The sequence below is a fragment of the Equus caballus genome, chromosome 2 (genome assembly GCF_041296265.1).
Source record: "Equus caballus isolate H_3958 breed thoroughbred chromosome 2, TB-T2T, whole genome shotgun sequence".
Taxonomy (NCBI): Eukaryota; Metazoa; Chordata; class Mammalia; order Perissodactyla; family Equidae; genus Equus; species Equus caballus.
In genome coordinates this window covers 27,905,701-27,922,587 of record NC_091685.1, presented here as the reverse complement: position 1 = coordinate 27,922,587, position 16,887 = coordinate 27,905,701, and the positions used below count along the sequence as shown (strand labels likewise).

At 37.5% G+C, this 16,887-nt stretch overlaps 1 protein-coding gene across 17 annotated transcripts in view; it reads right to left on the bottom strand.

The window, feature by feature from the left end:
* EYA3 (EYA transcriptional coactivator and phosphatase 3) overlaps nt 1-16,887 on the bottom strand; it is a 100,196-nt gene that overhangs the window by 17,847 nt on the left and 65,462 nt on the right. For 12 of the 17 annotated variants that reach the window (XM_001500462.7, XM_003364427.5, XM_070260634.1 and 9 more), the window contains 5 exons: nt 14,400-14,583; nt 12,048-12,187; nt 7,307-7,390; nt 5,701-5,790; nt 3,618-3,676 (listed from right to left, as the gene is read on the bottom strand). In XM_001500462.7, the coding sequence (XP_001500512.2) occupies nt 3,618-3,676; nt 5,701-5,790; nt 7,307-7,390; nt 12,048-12,187; nt 14,400-14,583 (557 nt within the window). The remainder of the gene's footprint in view (nt 1-3,617; nt 3,677-5,700; nt 5,791-7,306; nt 7,391-12,047; nt 12,188-14,399; nt 14,584-16,887) is intronic. The other 5 variants (XM_070260636.1, XM_005607290.4, XM_070260637.1 and 2 more) reach the window with 1 other exon arrangement.

Sequence of the window (16,887 nt, the reverse complement as noted above, 5' to 3'; positions counted from 1 at the left end):
AGTAAGATAATGGGGACGTTCTCCAGTGATCTGTTGGCTAGTGTATTAAGTTCATGGGTCACTGTGGTGGCTTTAAAATATGCCCACAAATTCTTTAATATTCCTCTCTTCTTTTTTTTTTTAAAGATTTTATTTTTTTCTTTTTCTCCCCAAAGCCCCCCGGTACATAGTTGTATATTCTTTGTTGTGGGTCCTTCTAGTTGTGGTATGTGGGACGCTGCCTCAGCGTGGTTTGATGAGCAGTGCCATGTCCGCGCCCAGGATCTGAACCAATGAAACACTGGGCCGCCTGCAGCGGAGCGTGCAAACTTAACCACTCGGCCACGGGGCCAGCCCCTAATATTCCTCTCTTCTAACTCTGTTCCCTTTAGGTATGGACTGTATTTGAATGTGGTGGAAGTGATGGCGTTGGACTTCAAATACTAGGCTTTTCTTGTTCTCTCTTGGAGTAGTTGCTCTGAAAGAAGTCAGCTGTCACACTGAGAACACTCAAGCTGCCCCATGCAGAGGTACACATAGTGAGGAACTGAGGCCTCCTGTTGTCAGCCACATGTGAGAGGCTGGAAGCAGGTCTTCCAGCTCCAATCAAGCCTTCAGATGATTTTAGCTCCAGCCAATATCTTGATTTCAATCTCAGAGACCCTGATTAAGAACTACCTAGCTAAGTCATTTTCAAGTTCCTGACGTACAGAAACTATGAGATGATAAATGTTTATTGTTTTAAGCTATTAAGTTTGGGGATAATGTTATACAGTAATAGATAAACAATACAGTTCAACAGGCTGGGAGGAATTAATATTTCCTAAATAAAGATTTAAAAATGAATGACAGGGGCCAACCCCATGGCCGAATGGTTAAGTTTACGCACTCTGCTTCGGCGGCCCAGGGTTTCCCTGGTTTGAATCCTGGGTGCGGACATGGTACCACTCATCAAGCCATGCTGAGGTGGTGTCCCACATGCCACAACTAGAAGGACCCACAACTAAAAATACACAAGTATGTACCAGGGGGCTTTGGGAGAAAAAGGAAAAATAAAATCTTTAAAATATACAACTATGTACTGGGGGTCTTGGGGAGAAAAAGCAGGGAAAAAAAAAATGAATGACAGAATTAGAGACTAGTTGGTTCAATCAAAAGTCAAAAGTGAGTTCACTAAGTTAAGTGTGAGATTCTATATTTAAGAAAATAAAGCTGCCAAGACATAAGGTAGGTGTAACTACTGGTTAGCCACACATATAAAACAAACAAACAAAAAACAACTAGAGTTCAGAGTAGATCATAAACTGCTTCAGACCAGGCTTTTTTCCTAAAAAGGCCAGCGAAATCTCCTAAGAATGGTGCTCTCCATGCCTGTGCAATGCACAATATGCATGACGGGATGTTGCTCTTCAAGTGAAACCTGTCAGTCCTTCTCAGTACTACAGGATTAGGTCCTCACTGAGTGATATGTCCAGTTCTGCTCTGGATTTGAGAATTCAGGAATGAAACAACTTCAGGGTAGACAAAGGAAGAACTTTTTGCTTATGAAAAAAGATAAACATTAAAACAAATCAACACGAAAAGATGTGACAGTCTTTTTTCTGAAAGTCTTTAAATACAAGCTACATAAATTTTTGGATTAATCTTAGCTAAGACTACTGGGTTAGAAGACAGCAGCCAAGAGAGAAATGAGCAAGTATTTTGCCTCTGAGACCTCCTTAGTTTACTATTCACTGTGATATGTTTAAGATTGTCTTCCACTGAATGTAAGACCTGAAACCATAAAAATTCTAGGAGAAAACATAGCCAGGGGGCCGGCCTGGTAGCATAGTGGTTAAGTTCGCGTGATCCACTTCAGCAGCCCAGGGTTCACAGGTTCGGATTCCGAGTGCAGACCTAGCACTGCTTGTCAAGCCACACTGTGGCAGTATCCCATATACAACAGAGGAAGACTGGCACAGGCGTTAGCCCAGCGACAATCTTCCTCAAGCAAAAAGAGGAGGATTGGCAACACATTTTAGCTCAGGGCCAATCTTCCTCACCTATAAGAAAACAAAAACAAAAACAAAACATAGGCAGTACGCTCTTCGACATGAGTCTTAGCAGCACACTTTCAAGTACCATGTCTGACTAGACAAGGGAAACAACAGAAAAAATAAACAAATGGGGCTACATCAATTAAAAAGCTTCTGCACAGAAAAGGAAACCATCAACACAAACAAAAAGACAACCTAACAATTGGAAGAAGATATTTGAAAACCATATATCTGATAAGGGGTTAATATTCAAAATATACAAAGAACTCATACATCAACAAGGAAAAAAGTAACAACCCAATTAAAAATTGGGCAGAAGATCTGAACAGACATTTTTCCAAAGAAGATATACAGATGGCCAACAGGCACACAAAAAGATGTTCAATATTACTAATTATTAGGTAAATGCAAATCAAAACTACATTGAGATATCACCTGACAGCTGTCAGAATGGCTATAATTAACAAGACAAGAAATAACCAGTGTCAGAGAGGATGTGGAGAAAAGGGAACTCTCATACACTGCTGGTGGGAGTGCAGACTAGTGCAGCCATTATGGAACACAGCATGGAGATTCCTCGAAAAATTAACAATAGAACTACCATACAATCTAGCTATTCCACTGCTGGGTATTTATCCAAAGAACATGAAAACATGAATACATAAAGATACATGGACCCTTTGTTCATTGAGGCATTATTCATAGTAGGCAAGACTTGGAAGCAACCTAGGTGCCCATCAAGGGACCAATGGATAGAGAAGATGTGGTATATATACACAATGGAATATGACTCAGCCATAAAAAAAGATGAAATCTTGCCATTTGTGACAACATGGATGGACCTTGAGGGTATTATGCTAAGTGAAATAAGTCAGAGGGAGAAAGTCAAATACCGTATGATCTCACTCATAAACAGAAGATAAAAACAACAACACACACATAGAAACAGATTGGATTGGTGGTTACCAGAGGGGAAAGGGGAGGGAGGAGGGTGAAAGGGGTGATTCACACATGTGTATGGTGATGGATGGTTTAGCCTTTGGGTGGTGAACATGATGCAATCACAGAGAAATTGAAATATAACGATATACACCTGAAATTTATATAATGTTATAAACCAATGTTACCCCAACTAAAAAAAAAAAAAAGATTGTCTTCCATAGGATATTCCTGACACCATCAGACATCCCACAATTAGTTTCCTTGATAAAATTCCTGATGCTTAGTTTTATCTAAGACAAACCAGTCTGAAGCACACTTCTCCTGACTGAAAATCTAGCCAAAGAAAAACTAACATACCTTTACTTTGGCACGCTTTTTCCTCATCCCATCATTGCTACCCATTCTTCAAAGTCGTACTCAAATTCTACTGTACTGAGAAGGCTGCCCCAATATCGGCACTACCTGCTCCCCACACCCATCAGAATTACTTTCTTTTCTATGCTCCATCACACTTTGTATTGTCACCTTCTCACAATGCATGCCATCATTAACTATGACATCTTTTAAGGCTGCGTCTTATCTTTGTTTTCCTCTGAACACAGACAGTGTCTTGTGCGTAACAAGTATACTGATCTTTAAAACATCATTGTTTTTAATCACCTCAAGTCTTGGCCATTGTCATCAGAAGCCACATCTTCCACATGCACCTGGTCACACTCCTGTTAAAAGACCAAATCACACATTGTTTTAGTCTAAGGAGTAGAAGTGCACCACCACAACATAATTGTAAAAATACCACAAATAATGATGGGATAATGAAATACCTTATGGTCTCTCTTCATGTAATCGTCCTTAACCATCCCAACCCTCAATTATGCTCTTATCTCAATAGTTCATTTTTCCAACAGCTCATGGGTATAACTACAAGCTCCCTTACACTGTCAAGTGTGTCCACATCCTACACTAGACTGTAAGGCTATTACATTGTAGGCCTCTCATGGCGTAGCCCATATCTTACATCTTTGTACCCCTCTAGTCCAGTCCAGTGCACTTATATAGTATGTACCCAATAAATTTTTGCAGATGAAAAGGATGCTGGCAGAGTGTAGTATCAAAACTGAGAATGAGTGAAACAGAAATTTATAAGATGAAACTTAGGAATTAGAAGAGGTCATATAAGTCAATTTCCTCATGTTCTAAAGTGAGGTGAAATGATTTACCCAAGGTCATACGACTAGTGAGTGGTAAAAAGAAACTAGAAAGAGCCTGGGTCTTCTAATTCGAATCCAAGGTTCTTTCCACCAAGGCCATGCTACTACTGACATAAAATGCCACCCACTGCCTAACTCTGACAGGTTCACTCCTCTAACACCACCTAGGGCAGTGTTGTGATGTCCACCTGCATCAGAATCCTCTGGGGAAGTTTTTCAAAAATGCATATTCTTGGGTCCACCCCAGACCTACTTGAATCAGAATTTCTGGGAGTGAAGTCCTAGAATCTTCATTTTTAACAAGCTCCCCAGGTGATTCTTATGCCCCCTAAAGTTGAGAACCACTGACCTGGGGGCAGGAACACATTCAGGTCAAATTCTTCACAGAACTTTCAGTCCTGAGTGAGGACTATGTCTAGAAAATCATTACAAATACAATTTGGCAATAATTACTGGCACATAGTAGGTTTTCAATAAATGTTCGCTGAATAAAAACTATGATGTCCTAACTCATGAACACGTGAAGTTGAGGGAAGATTAAAGCACTGTGGAGTTGAGGCAAAAGTACTGGAGTTTAGAGCCCTATTAATTCAATTTGTTGGAGAACTGCCTGTTGAAAACTAGATTGTATTTAAAAAGAAACAGGATTACTTCGTGTTTATAAAATGCTATCTTATTTTATTTCAAAATTTTCATTATTTTTAAAAACTAGGTAATATATGTAGTACACAGGTCAAAATTCAAAAGGACATGAAGTGACAAGTCTGCTCCTTCCCACCTCTGTGTCCCAGCAACACATTCCCCTCCCCAAATAGAACACCTGTTACTAGTTTCCTGTGTAGGATAACTGCTTAACTGAGGCCCAGAATGGGGAGAGAACCTTCCTAACTTGGGACTCACACTCTGGTCTTCTAACTCCCTGTGCTCTTTCCACTGTGCTCTTTCCACTACACCATGTTGCCCTCAAAGGTGAACTCAAATGTCAAAGCCAAAAAAATTCAGCAAGAAGCTCTCAGTGTTTCCTGGTTGTCCTATAAAATGATTCTTGACACCAAGGTTAACCTATACATGGGCAATAAGCATGTATACAATACAATGAGTTCAAGCAGCCATTTACAGATCTGACAAATCAAGAGACTATCTTTTAAGAAGGTAAACTGAAGAAGAGTCAAAATATAATTAAGAATACAAATCATCAAACCCACCTTATATATATTACTTAATGTAGATAAAGTGACTGGAAGGTTGGTTTAGTTTATGTATCAGTGTTTTGCCGGATGGGTTGGCATTTCCCCTAGTGCTAGATCATTTCCAAATAGGCAGACAAAAATCAAGTTTCTGAGCCAGAAAAACTGACAGCCAGAATCAAGACTGCAGTGACCTAACCAAAGCACTATTCTTGCAAGCTTATACATGCCTAAGTGGCCAGCTGGCTTCTCCATACCCACCCTGTCTAACAGCATTTCCTCTAAATACAATAAGCACAGGCTCCATGTTTCACTGAAACACAGAAAACAATTTAAAATGCTTACCTCTAAGTCATTGAAAAATAGATGTGTATCAGCCACTTCAAAAATCATTTCTTCCATTGTTAAACCTGAGCCAATCACTACTGTTGGGTCCTGGAAGACAATAAGAGAAAAATTTGCTTGACTTGGTAGCACTGGTTCTGATCTTTAAATATTTCAAAATTATTTTGGGTCAAGGTCAAAACAACACAGTAGTTTTCTAACACAGTAGTGCTTCTAACTATTTATGATGCAAATTCAATCACAGTTACAAGAATATGGGAATATGCAAAGTTAAAATTTCAAGACTAGTTTCTAGGGGCTGGCCCCGTGGCTGACTGGTTAAGTTCGCGTGCTCCGCTGCAGGCGGCCCAGTGTTTCATTGGTTCGAATCCTGGGCGTGGACATGGCACTGCTCATCAAACCACACTGAGGCGGCGGCCCACATGCCACCACTAGAAGGACCCACAACGAAGAATATACAACTATGTACTGGGGGGCTTTGGGGAGAAAAAGGAAAAAAATAAAATCTTAAAAAAAAAAAAAAAAAAGACTAGTTTCTAGTCTTAAAAACACACACACAAAAAATCCACTCAAAAAAACTTAGGACAACTCACTTAAAAAAAAACCACTTAATTTTGGGGGAAATTCCCTGTTTCAGGAGAAATTCTAACTGCTGCTAAAATATTGCTATTGTAACACCCATTATCTTTCATTATCAACCCTACACACACATTCCCAGTATAAGAGCAGAAATCAGTTACTTGACAGTCTCAACAACCAGCAAATAAGTAAAGAAAGCCTGAAGAGTCAAAATATTTGCAGGAAAAGCAACACATTTAGCTTTAAAATGCACCAGCAGGCCTTCTCTTAGAGGATGTATGCTCTTATTTTGTATGCTTTTATAACCAGGCTAGTTATATAGCATATGAGATTATACCAACTTGCCAGCCTAGATACTAAAAGCCTGTGGAAAATACTTCTAACAGAAACATCAGTGACAATAAGAAATAATTGGGAGTAGTAAGACAGCAAAGGAGGCAAATATTTTTATAAAATTTATTCATAGAAAAGAATATAACCTATAGGTAATTTAGTGTAGAAACAGTGAATATCTCAAAAACAGCTCATCCCTCTATTAAAACTCATGACTAAACAAGTTAAATTCTGGTTGGTGTATTTAGTTTAAGCAGGCATGTAATCTATTTTAGAAGGATATTTTACATTTTATCTATATTTTAAATGTACATATCTGGCATATACTCAGCTAAATGAAATCCTCAGTTTGGACTGTTAAAAGTGCCTTAAGGGATTAACAGATCAGTCTTTGGAATACACAATCCTGAGACTCCACTCTGTTTTGAGCCTCATTCCCATACTTAAGTCCTTACAAAATACCACTCTCAAACAACTTCAGCTTTCAGCACTGGTCCTAGGCCTGGTATTTGGCTTTATCATCAACTCTCCCTGACCATGTAGCCCGCCTGGTACAAGTCATCAGGTAAAGTTTTACAAGGAAAGTGAAAGGCCAACAGGGTAAGACGGAGGTGGCAGAGAAACTGATTTTAGTTACCTGCTCACATAGTCAGGAGAGGGAGAGTTATAACAAAGGAAGAAAGACTGAAATTACCTTTCCATACTTCTGGGCATAGGATCCAGTAAGAAGGGAGTGGAAGATGATAATGGTTTCATCCAAGTCCCACAGAAATACTCGCTGAGAGAGGAAAATATGAAAAATAATGAGTAGGCATGTTTTCTAATCACAATGGAATGAAAGAAGAAATTAATAACAGAGGGAAAACTGGAAAATTCACAAATGTGGAAAATCAAACTACACAATCTTAAAGAACCAATAGATCAAAGAAAAAATCTCAAGTGAAATTAAAGTATCTTGCAATGAATGAAAATGAAAACATCACACACTAAATTTTATGGAATGCAGCAAAAGCAGCACTAAGAGGAAAATTTATAGCTGTATGTGCATATCTTAAAAAACAAGATCTCAATCAATAATCTGTGCAATTTAAGAAAAAACCAGCAGAAGGAAGGAAATAATAAAGGTTAGAATGGAGATAAATAAAGCAGAGAGTAGAAAAATAATAGAGAAAATCAACAAAACCAAAAGTTTGGTTTTCGAAAAGATGTACAAAACTGACAACTTTTACCTAGACTGACTAAGAAAAAAGAGAAGACTCAAATTACTAAAATCAGAAATGAAAGTGGGGATATTATTACCAATTTTACAGAAATAAAAAGGATTATAAGAGAATACTATGAACAGTTTATACATCAACAAATAATCTAGACAAAATGAGCAAAATCCTAGAAATACACAAAGTGCTAAGACTGACTCAAGAAGAAATGGAAAATCTGAATAGACAACTTTAACTGGCAAGGAGGTTGAATCAGTAATCAAAAACATCCCAAGTTAGTCTTTGGGTGGTGAACAGGATGTAGTCTACAAGAAATCGAAATACAATCATGTACACCTCAAATTTATAGCATGTTATAAATCAATGTTACCTCAATTAAAAAAAAATCCCAAGAGACCCAGAAGGCTTCACTGGTGAATTCTACCAACCATTTAAAGAATTAACATCAATCCTTCTTAAACCATTCCAGAAAGCTGAAGAAGAGGGAACACTTCCTAACTCTCTATGAAGACAGTGTTACCCTGATACCAAAATCAGATAAAGACACTATAAGAAAAGAAAATTGCAGACCAATATCCCTTATGAATACTCATGCAAAAATCCTCAACAAAATACTAGCAAACAAAATTCAGCAGCATATTAAAAAGAATTATACACCATGACCAAGTGAGATTTGTTCCCAGAGTGCAAGGATGGACCAATACACAAAAATTAATCGACATAATATACCACATTAACAAAATTGAGGGAAAAACCCACATAGTCATCTCAATTGATGCAGAAAAAGAATTTGACAAAATTCAACACACTTTCATGATAAAAACACTCAATAAACTAGGAATAGAAGGGAACTCCCTCAATATGATGAAGGCCATAGATGAATAACCCATAGGTAATATCTTACTCAATGGTGAAAGACTGAAAGCTTTACCCCTGAGATCAGGAATAAAACAAGAATGCCTGTTTTCACCACTTCTATTCAACATAGTACTGGAAATTCTAGCCAGAATAATTTGTCAATAAAAGGAAAAAAAGGTACCTAAATTGGAAAGGAAAAAGTAAAATTATCTCAGTTTACAGATGACATGGTCTTAGATGTAGAAAATCCTAAAGAATCCACAAAAAATTGTTACAGCTAATAAATTAATTCACAAATCAACTGTATTTCTATACACTTGGCAATAAATAATTTAAAAAACAATTCCATTTATAACAGCATCAAAAATAATAAAACATGGGGCCGGCCTGGTGGCGTAGTGGTTGGGTTCATGAAGTCCATTTCAGCAGCCTGGGGTTTTCGGATTCAGATCCTGGGTGTGGACCTACACAACACTCATCAAGCCCTGCTGTGGTGGCATGCCACATAAGAAACAGAGGAAGACTGGCACAGATGTTAGCTCAGGGACAATCTTCCTCACCAACTCCCCTCTCCCTGCCACCCCACAAAAAACCCACTTAGGAATAAATTTAACTGAGGAGGTGAAAAACTTGTACGCTGAAAACTATAAAACATCGCTGAAGGAAATTAAAGAAGACAGACCAAAACAAATGGAAAGACATCCCATGTTCATGGATGGAAGACTTAACATTGTTAAGATGACAATACTACCCAAAGTGATGTACAAATTCAATGAAATCCCTATCAAAATCCCAAGAGTGTTTTTAAAGAAAAGAAAAACTCATCCTAAAATTCATATGGAATCTCAAGGGATCTCAAACAGCCAAAATAATCTTGAAAAAGAACAAAGCTGAAAGACTCATACTTCCTGATTTAAAAACTTACTACAAAGCTACAGTAATCAAAACAATCTGGTATTAGCATAAGGATAGAAACATAGACCAATGAAACAGAAGTGAGAGCCCAGAAATAAACCCTTACATACATGGTCAATGGATTTTTTTGACAAGGATACCAAGATCATTCAATGGGGAAAGGAAAGTTTTTCCAGCAAAAGGTGCTGAAAAAATTGGATACCCATGTCCAAAAGAATGAAAATAGATCTTTACAACACACATAAAAATTAACTAAATATGGATCAAAGACCTAAATCTAGAGCAAAAGAAAACTCTTAGAAGAAAACACAGGTGAATATCTTCATAACCTTGTATGCTTAACACCAAAAACACAAGCAATAAAAGAAAAATAGGATTTCATCAAAATTTAAAACCTTTATGCATCAAAGAACACTATCAAGAGAGCAAAAAGACAACTCACAGAATGAGAGACAATATTTGCACATCATATATCTGATAAGAGATTAGCATCTAGAACATACAAAGAATTCCTAAAACTCAACAACAAAAAACAAACAATGCAATTAAAAAATGTGCAAAGGATTTGAACAGCCATTTCTCCAAAGAAAATATACAAATGGCCAATAAATACATGAAAAGATGTCCAACATTATTAGTCATTAAGGAAATGCAAATCAAAACCACAATGAGTCACCACTTCACATACATTAGGATGGCTATTATCAACCAACAGGAAATAACTATAGGTGAGGATGTGGAGAAACTGGAATCCTCACACATTGCTGGTGGGAATGTAAAATGGTGTAGCCACTATGGAAAGCATTTTGGAGGTCCCTCAAAAAAGTGAATATAGAATTATCATATGATCCAGCAATTTTACTCCTAGGTTTATATCCAAAATAATTGAAAGGAGGGACTCAAAGAGATACCCGTATAATGTTCATAGCAGCATTATTCACAATAGCTCAAAGGTGAAAAAACTCCAAGTTTTTTCAACAGATAAACAGATAAACAAAATGTGGTATATACATACAATGAAATATCATTCAGCCATAAAAAGGAATGAAGCTTTGATACACGCTCCAACATGGCTGAACCTTGAAAACTATGCTAACTGAAATAAGCCTGACACAAAAAGATAGATATTATATGATCCCACTTATATGAGATATCTAGAGAAGGCAACTTCATAGAGACAGGAAAGTAGAACAGAGGTTACCAGAGGCTAGTGGGAAGGGAGAATGGGGAGTTACTGCATAATGGGTGCAGAGTTTCTGTTTGGGAACATGAAAAAATTCTGGAAATAGATAGTGGTAACAACTAACAACAATATGAATGTACTTCATGCCACTGAATTGAACACTTAAAAAAATGGTAAATTTTATGTTATATATATTTTACTACAATTTAAAAAAATGAGTGAGTTCTCAGTTTTTCCCCAAGAAAGATATCAGGACTTTAGATTTTCTTTCTTTCTTTTTTTTCCCCCAGGAATAAAGGGGAAGACAGGCTCCAAACACAGCCTCCATTTACCTATGTCTTAACACCTATGAATGGACTAATTTTTAAATATAGCTCTTCCCCCTTGTTAAACGATTACAGAAAAATTGAAGAAAGAAAACAAAAGGATTAATATCAAAACTCTGCATTATTAGCATTTTGTATGACTTTCTAGTCTTTTTAATAATGAAGCCAGGGGCTGGCCCCATGGCCGAGTGGTTAAGTTCGAGCGCTCCACTGCGACAGCCCAGGGTTTCACCGGTTCGAATCCTGGGCGTGGACTTGGCACTGCTCATCAAGCCATGCTGAGGTGGCATCCCACGTGCCACAACTAGAAGGACCCACAACTAAAAACATACAACTATGTACCGGGGGGCTTTGGAGAGAAAAACGAAAAATAAAATCTTAAGAAAAAAAAAAAAAAAAAAGAATGAAGCCAAATGTATGCCCATAATAAATTCCTACAGTTCTTGACTACAGAATAACTGAGTGCCAATCTCTCATTAATAAGTTACCAGATCTGGTTGCATGTTTCACAGCGGCCTAAAGCACTCTAGTCCTCTCATTTTACCTGGAGATTTTTAAACAGAGAATAGTATGACATTACTTGTGACACATTCTGCTTTCTGAAGATAATGCATTGTTCTTTCTGTTCTCCTCTGGAATATAGAGAACACTTTGTTCTTTCCCTTAAAAAACGACCTGGCTACCTAAATCCAGAAAAGCTTTCTCGATGCTTTTGGTTAAAAGCATCTGAAAGTGATATGGTAAGTTATGGGCAAAGAGAAATCTGTTTTAAGATTTCTCTTTTCACTTGGCCAATTCAGTTTCTCTTGCCCAGGAATTAAAAGACACACAACACAGAACCACAAATCTCCATGAGTTTCAGATATATGTTTGATAAACTTAAGAAATGAGAAAAAAAAAATAAAGTAGGTAACTCAAATGAGTTTCCTCCCATACTTCCAATTCACTGTCCTGGGAAGAACTGGCATCAGCTTTCCTCTTGCCCCGATTCTTGCCAGTCATGTTTTTCCTGGACTGGTCATCAGCATCTTTACTTGGTGTAGTCTGGGACAAAGATGGGCCTGTAGAAGGGTCTCCTGGAAAGGAGAAAAGTGAGACATATACTGCCAGTAGTCACAGGTTATACAAGACCCAGAGCAGGAAGAAGGTCAGCAGGTTCTCTACCCTTAAGAATCATATTGCTGAGATAAAGCCTGGAAAACCAAACTTCACCTAAGCAATCTGAGAACGCAGACCTAGGCATTGAGCATCAACAGCTCCTAACATCACAAAGAGAATTATAACTACAATTTATATGCCTGCCTCCCAATGGAAGAACATATCTATGATGTTGTTTTGCCAAAAAAAAAAGACGCTGAATCTAAACAAGCTTCTAGATCACAGTTTCTCAACTTGCCACAACTGACATTTTGGGCCAGATAATTTTTGTGAGGGGATGTCCTGTGCACGTAGGATGTTTGGTTAAGCATCATCCCTGGCCACTACCCACTAGATGCCAGTAGCACCCCCTACCCAGTGTGACAATCAAAAAACATTTCCATACATTGCCAAACCTTCCCAGGGCAATGCAAAATCACCTCTAGTTGAAAACCACTGCTCTAGTTCCACTTACCAATTTACAATAAAATACAGAGGGCAGTAGGACACGTTAAACTACTCTATGAGAATATAATCAGCAAAATTCAGACTGGGAAATGATATGGGATAAAGGATCCAGTTTCTTCAACTAATAAAGTACCAGGGCAAATAAAAAAAGAGATGAGGAAATTTAGAGGTTAAAAGAGCCAAAATACATATCCACCCATCACAATGTATGGACCTTACCTGGATCTTAATTTAAACAATTAAGACAAACAAACTGTAAAAAGAAAAACAGAACTCCTAACATAGATGAGAAAACTGGAAATACAAATCCCTTTTGGTATTTTACGATATTAAGGAATTATTGTTGAATTATTTTAGATGGGATAATGGTGTTGTGGTTATATTAATGAGTATTTATATTTTAGAGATACGTTGCCTGGAATTTGGGGAGGGAATTGGATGAAGTATAGTTGAAATAGGATTGCCTATGAGTTGTTAATTATTGAAGATGGATGATGGATACATAAGAGCTCATTATACTATTCTGACAACCTCTATGTTTGAAATTCTCCATTATTAAAAAGTTAAAATTGTTATGAAGAACAAAGATATTTAGAGAAATGAATTCAAAACTAAGGCATCAACACATGTAATGATTTCAAAGTTACGTAAGTTTGAAGCAGCAACCATGTGTATGTCCATTTATTTAAAAGACACGTAAAAGCAAGATGCACAGAAAGCTGCTTTAACTAACGTGGAGCACTGTTTTTAAAAATGCATCAGTGCTAACAAAAACAGTCCTTCCTCAAGTTACGTGATGCGACAGTGAACCACCAAATTTTCAAGAAAAATAGAGATAAATAAAAAGTATGTGCACATGTATATAAAGCCTTTATGTCAGGGTTTTTTTTAACCTGGACATCATAATTCATCAACACATTTCAAAGCTAAATGTTTAAGTTTTAAAAGTTTAGGTTTAAGTTTGTAGATTAAATATTATGCATTTCTTTGGAGGGAAAGGACTATAGCTTTCCTCAGAATCTTTTTTTTTTTTTTTTTTTGAGGAACATTAGCCCTGAGCTAACATCTACTGCCAGTCCTCCTCTTTTTGCTGAGGAAGACCAGCCCTGAGCTAACATCCGTGCCCATCTTCCTCTACTTTATATGTGGGACGCCTACCACAGCATAGCTTTTGCCAAGCGGTGCCATGTCCACACCCAGGATCCGAACCGGCAAAGCCTGGGCCACCGAGAAGTGGAACATGCGAACTTAACCACTGCGCCACTGGGCTGGCCCCTACTCAGAATCTTAAAGGGATCCTCGACGTAGAAAAAGTTAAGAACTACTGCTCTGAGACCGTAGCAGAAGTCTAAAATATGCACAGACTAAAACTGAGTCCTCCAACTTTTACACAATGTGCCAAGAATCTGAAGTCCCCGTGACAAGTATCTCAAAGCTACAAGAAGGGCAGAGTGGAAGTCATAAATGCAGTCTTTTCATTCTTGGTACTTTTCTGTTCACAGCATCAGGTATTACATTTAGTTTGCTGATGACTCATCATAGCCGGTTCCAATGTTTAAATACTCCTCACCTGTGAGGGAAAGCCAACAGCATGGTAACAGTGACTTAGACCAGGTAGTAAATGGACACTACCTGTTGGATGAAGTACCCTTAAGCCAAAGCTTTTGGAGCTGCATTGCTTACCAGAGGAAAGTCTCTGTGCTGCAGGCGCAGGTACCATCACACTAGGCTTCTCTGTCTGATATGTGGCTGCTGCTAACGTGGTACTCTCAGCATCACTGTTAGTCTGGCCTGTGACTCCAAAGCTGGAGCTGGGGTAGCAGGCCTGGTATTGACTCTGACCAAGGATAGTATAGGTGGGATAGTCCTGTAGGCCAAAAGGAATAAAGGAGGAAAATAAGACTCTTAGAAAAAGCATAACTGATTTCAACACAAGAGACTTTCAAGTCCCTCTTATTTATAATTATTTTCTTAAAACATTAATTTGACTTCTCATTTACCTATCTATATCTTCCACCTAAACCAATGATTTTCAAAATGCATTTTGTGGAAACCTGAGAGTCAAGAGGAGAAGTCTCAGGGGCTGTCTTTGGGAGGAGGGGAAGGCTGAGAGGGAAGGGTCCGATGCACTCTATACACAATATCCCTTTTTCTACTGTAACAGATCTTTTTCCCCTATTTTATGTACTGAATTTCTATATCAATTCCTGCACAGAATTTCTGAAGGGAAGACTCTCCTCTTTAAGGAGTTTATGAACCACCGTACTATATGGTAGTGTTTCTAAGGACAGATGAGCTTAAACAAAAAAGCGCATAGCCTAACATTAAAATTTCCCAGTTTAAAAACCGAGTATCTCTTTCTTTTTAAAATAATGAAGTTTTCTTTAAAAATGAAATTTCTTTAAAATATTTGGAGGGAACTTTTGGTGGTTTAATGGGCACCTATATGTCAAAACTTATCAAACTGTACAATTTAAATCTGTGCAGTTTATTATATGTCAATTACACTTTAATAAAGCTATAAAAAATGGGTATGATAGTTAAAATACATACTTTAAAAAAATTCTATTGATATTGATGTTGGCGACAAGTAGAAAGAAGCTAACTGACCAGACAAATCATTTATAAAGAGAACTGAGCATCTACCACAACCCAAATATAATTCACAGTGTATGTGTTTGTGTATGGGTGGGAGAAGGAAATATTAAAGAAAATAATATATTCATACTAGCTCAACTAAAGGGAGTTAAAAATCTAGCAGGAGAGAAGACAAATTTCTAACAAATTGGCAATAAATTATACGTCAAATGAGTGAAATACAGAGGAAGACAACTATCACTACAGATTGCGACAGAGAGCTTTCTGAGATAGAGGAAATACGAACACGAATAGGAAAAGGTTTTAGCAAAAGGTTTACTAAGGGACCAGAGATGTTAAATTTGGGTGAAATGAAGGACCTCTGTAGGCTTGAATGAGTGGTTAGGGAACATCACTTGGATTCTTTAGGCAATGGTGTATAGCTTGCGTGGGGATAGGAAATCAGGACTATCAAATTCAAATCAACAAATAAAAATACAAACAGATTCTGAGCAGGTGAGTGACAGGATAAAAAGTGGCACTCAGAAAATTAATTGGATAGTGTTTCAGAAAATGGACAGGTACAGGAGATGAGATGAACAGTTAACTATAGTAATTCAGGATAAAAGCGGAAAAAAAACAAAACATAGGAAATGACAGCAAAAATGAAACAGAAAGAAAGAATTCCAGAAATGGCTGGATTAGGGATGGATGAGGAAAAAAATCAAAGATGACTGGGCTGGTTTTAGGCCTAGGTTTATTTAAAAAAATGGTGTCATTGACAAGAATTCAGAAGTCATAGGGAAAAGTGGTTTCACTTTTGGAAGACAAGGAGACGGAAGAAAGGATAGAATGAAAGGCTGGTTTTGAATATGGCAAACTTAGGGAAATAGCAGGACACTAAACAAAAAAATGTCCATCAACCAGCAGGAAGCTTACAGATATCATGAAGTCAGGACTAGAACCTTAATTCTGCAGGCAGTAAATGGACATTGTGAATGCAGTTAAACATTCCTAGGGACGAAGTAATCAACATGTGGAAAACTAAACAGACTGTCCATGACAGAAGACAGGATCAAAAAGAAAAGCTATGAAAGGAAGAGAGAGAGACAGTACCCTGAAGAGTGCCAATAAATTTCTGTGGACTAAAAGAATGAACAAATGCAAGAATAGTCACACATAAAAAATGAACCAGAGTAGTAATGTTAATTGCAACCAAAAAAAAGAGATCGATAGAGACAGCGGTTAACAATATTAATCACTGCAGAGAAAACAACAAATAAAAACAACAAAAACAACCCTGAAACACTGAAGATGTTTACCAGTGATCTAAGCATAAAGAGTTACTATAACAGTGATCAAGAGCAGACCACAAAGAATTCACAAAGGAATGAGTGGCTAAATAAAAGAGTGAAAGTAATATTTATTCATTCCACAAATAGTTATTATGTGCCTTTAATGTGAGCGCCAGGCATTTTCTGAACTCTGGGAATATATAAGTGAACAAAATAGAAAAACAAATCCCCACCCTCACGAAGGGTACATTCTAGTCGGAATTGGGTAGAAGGTAGAGACACACATAGTAGATAAAGGA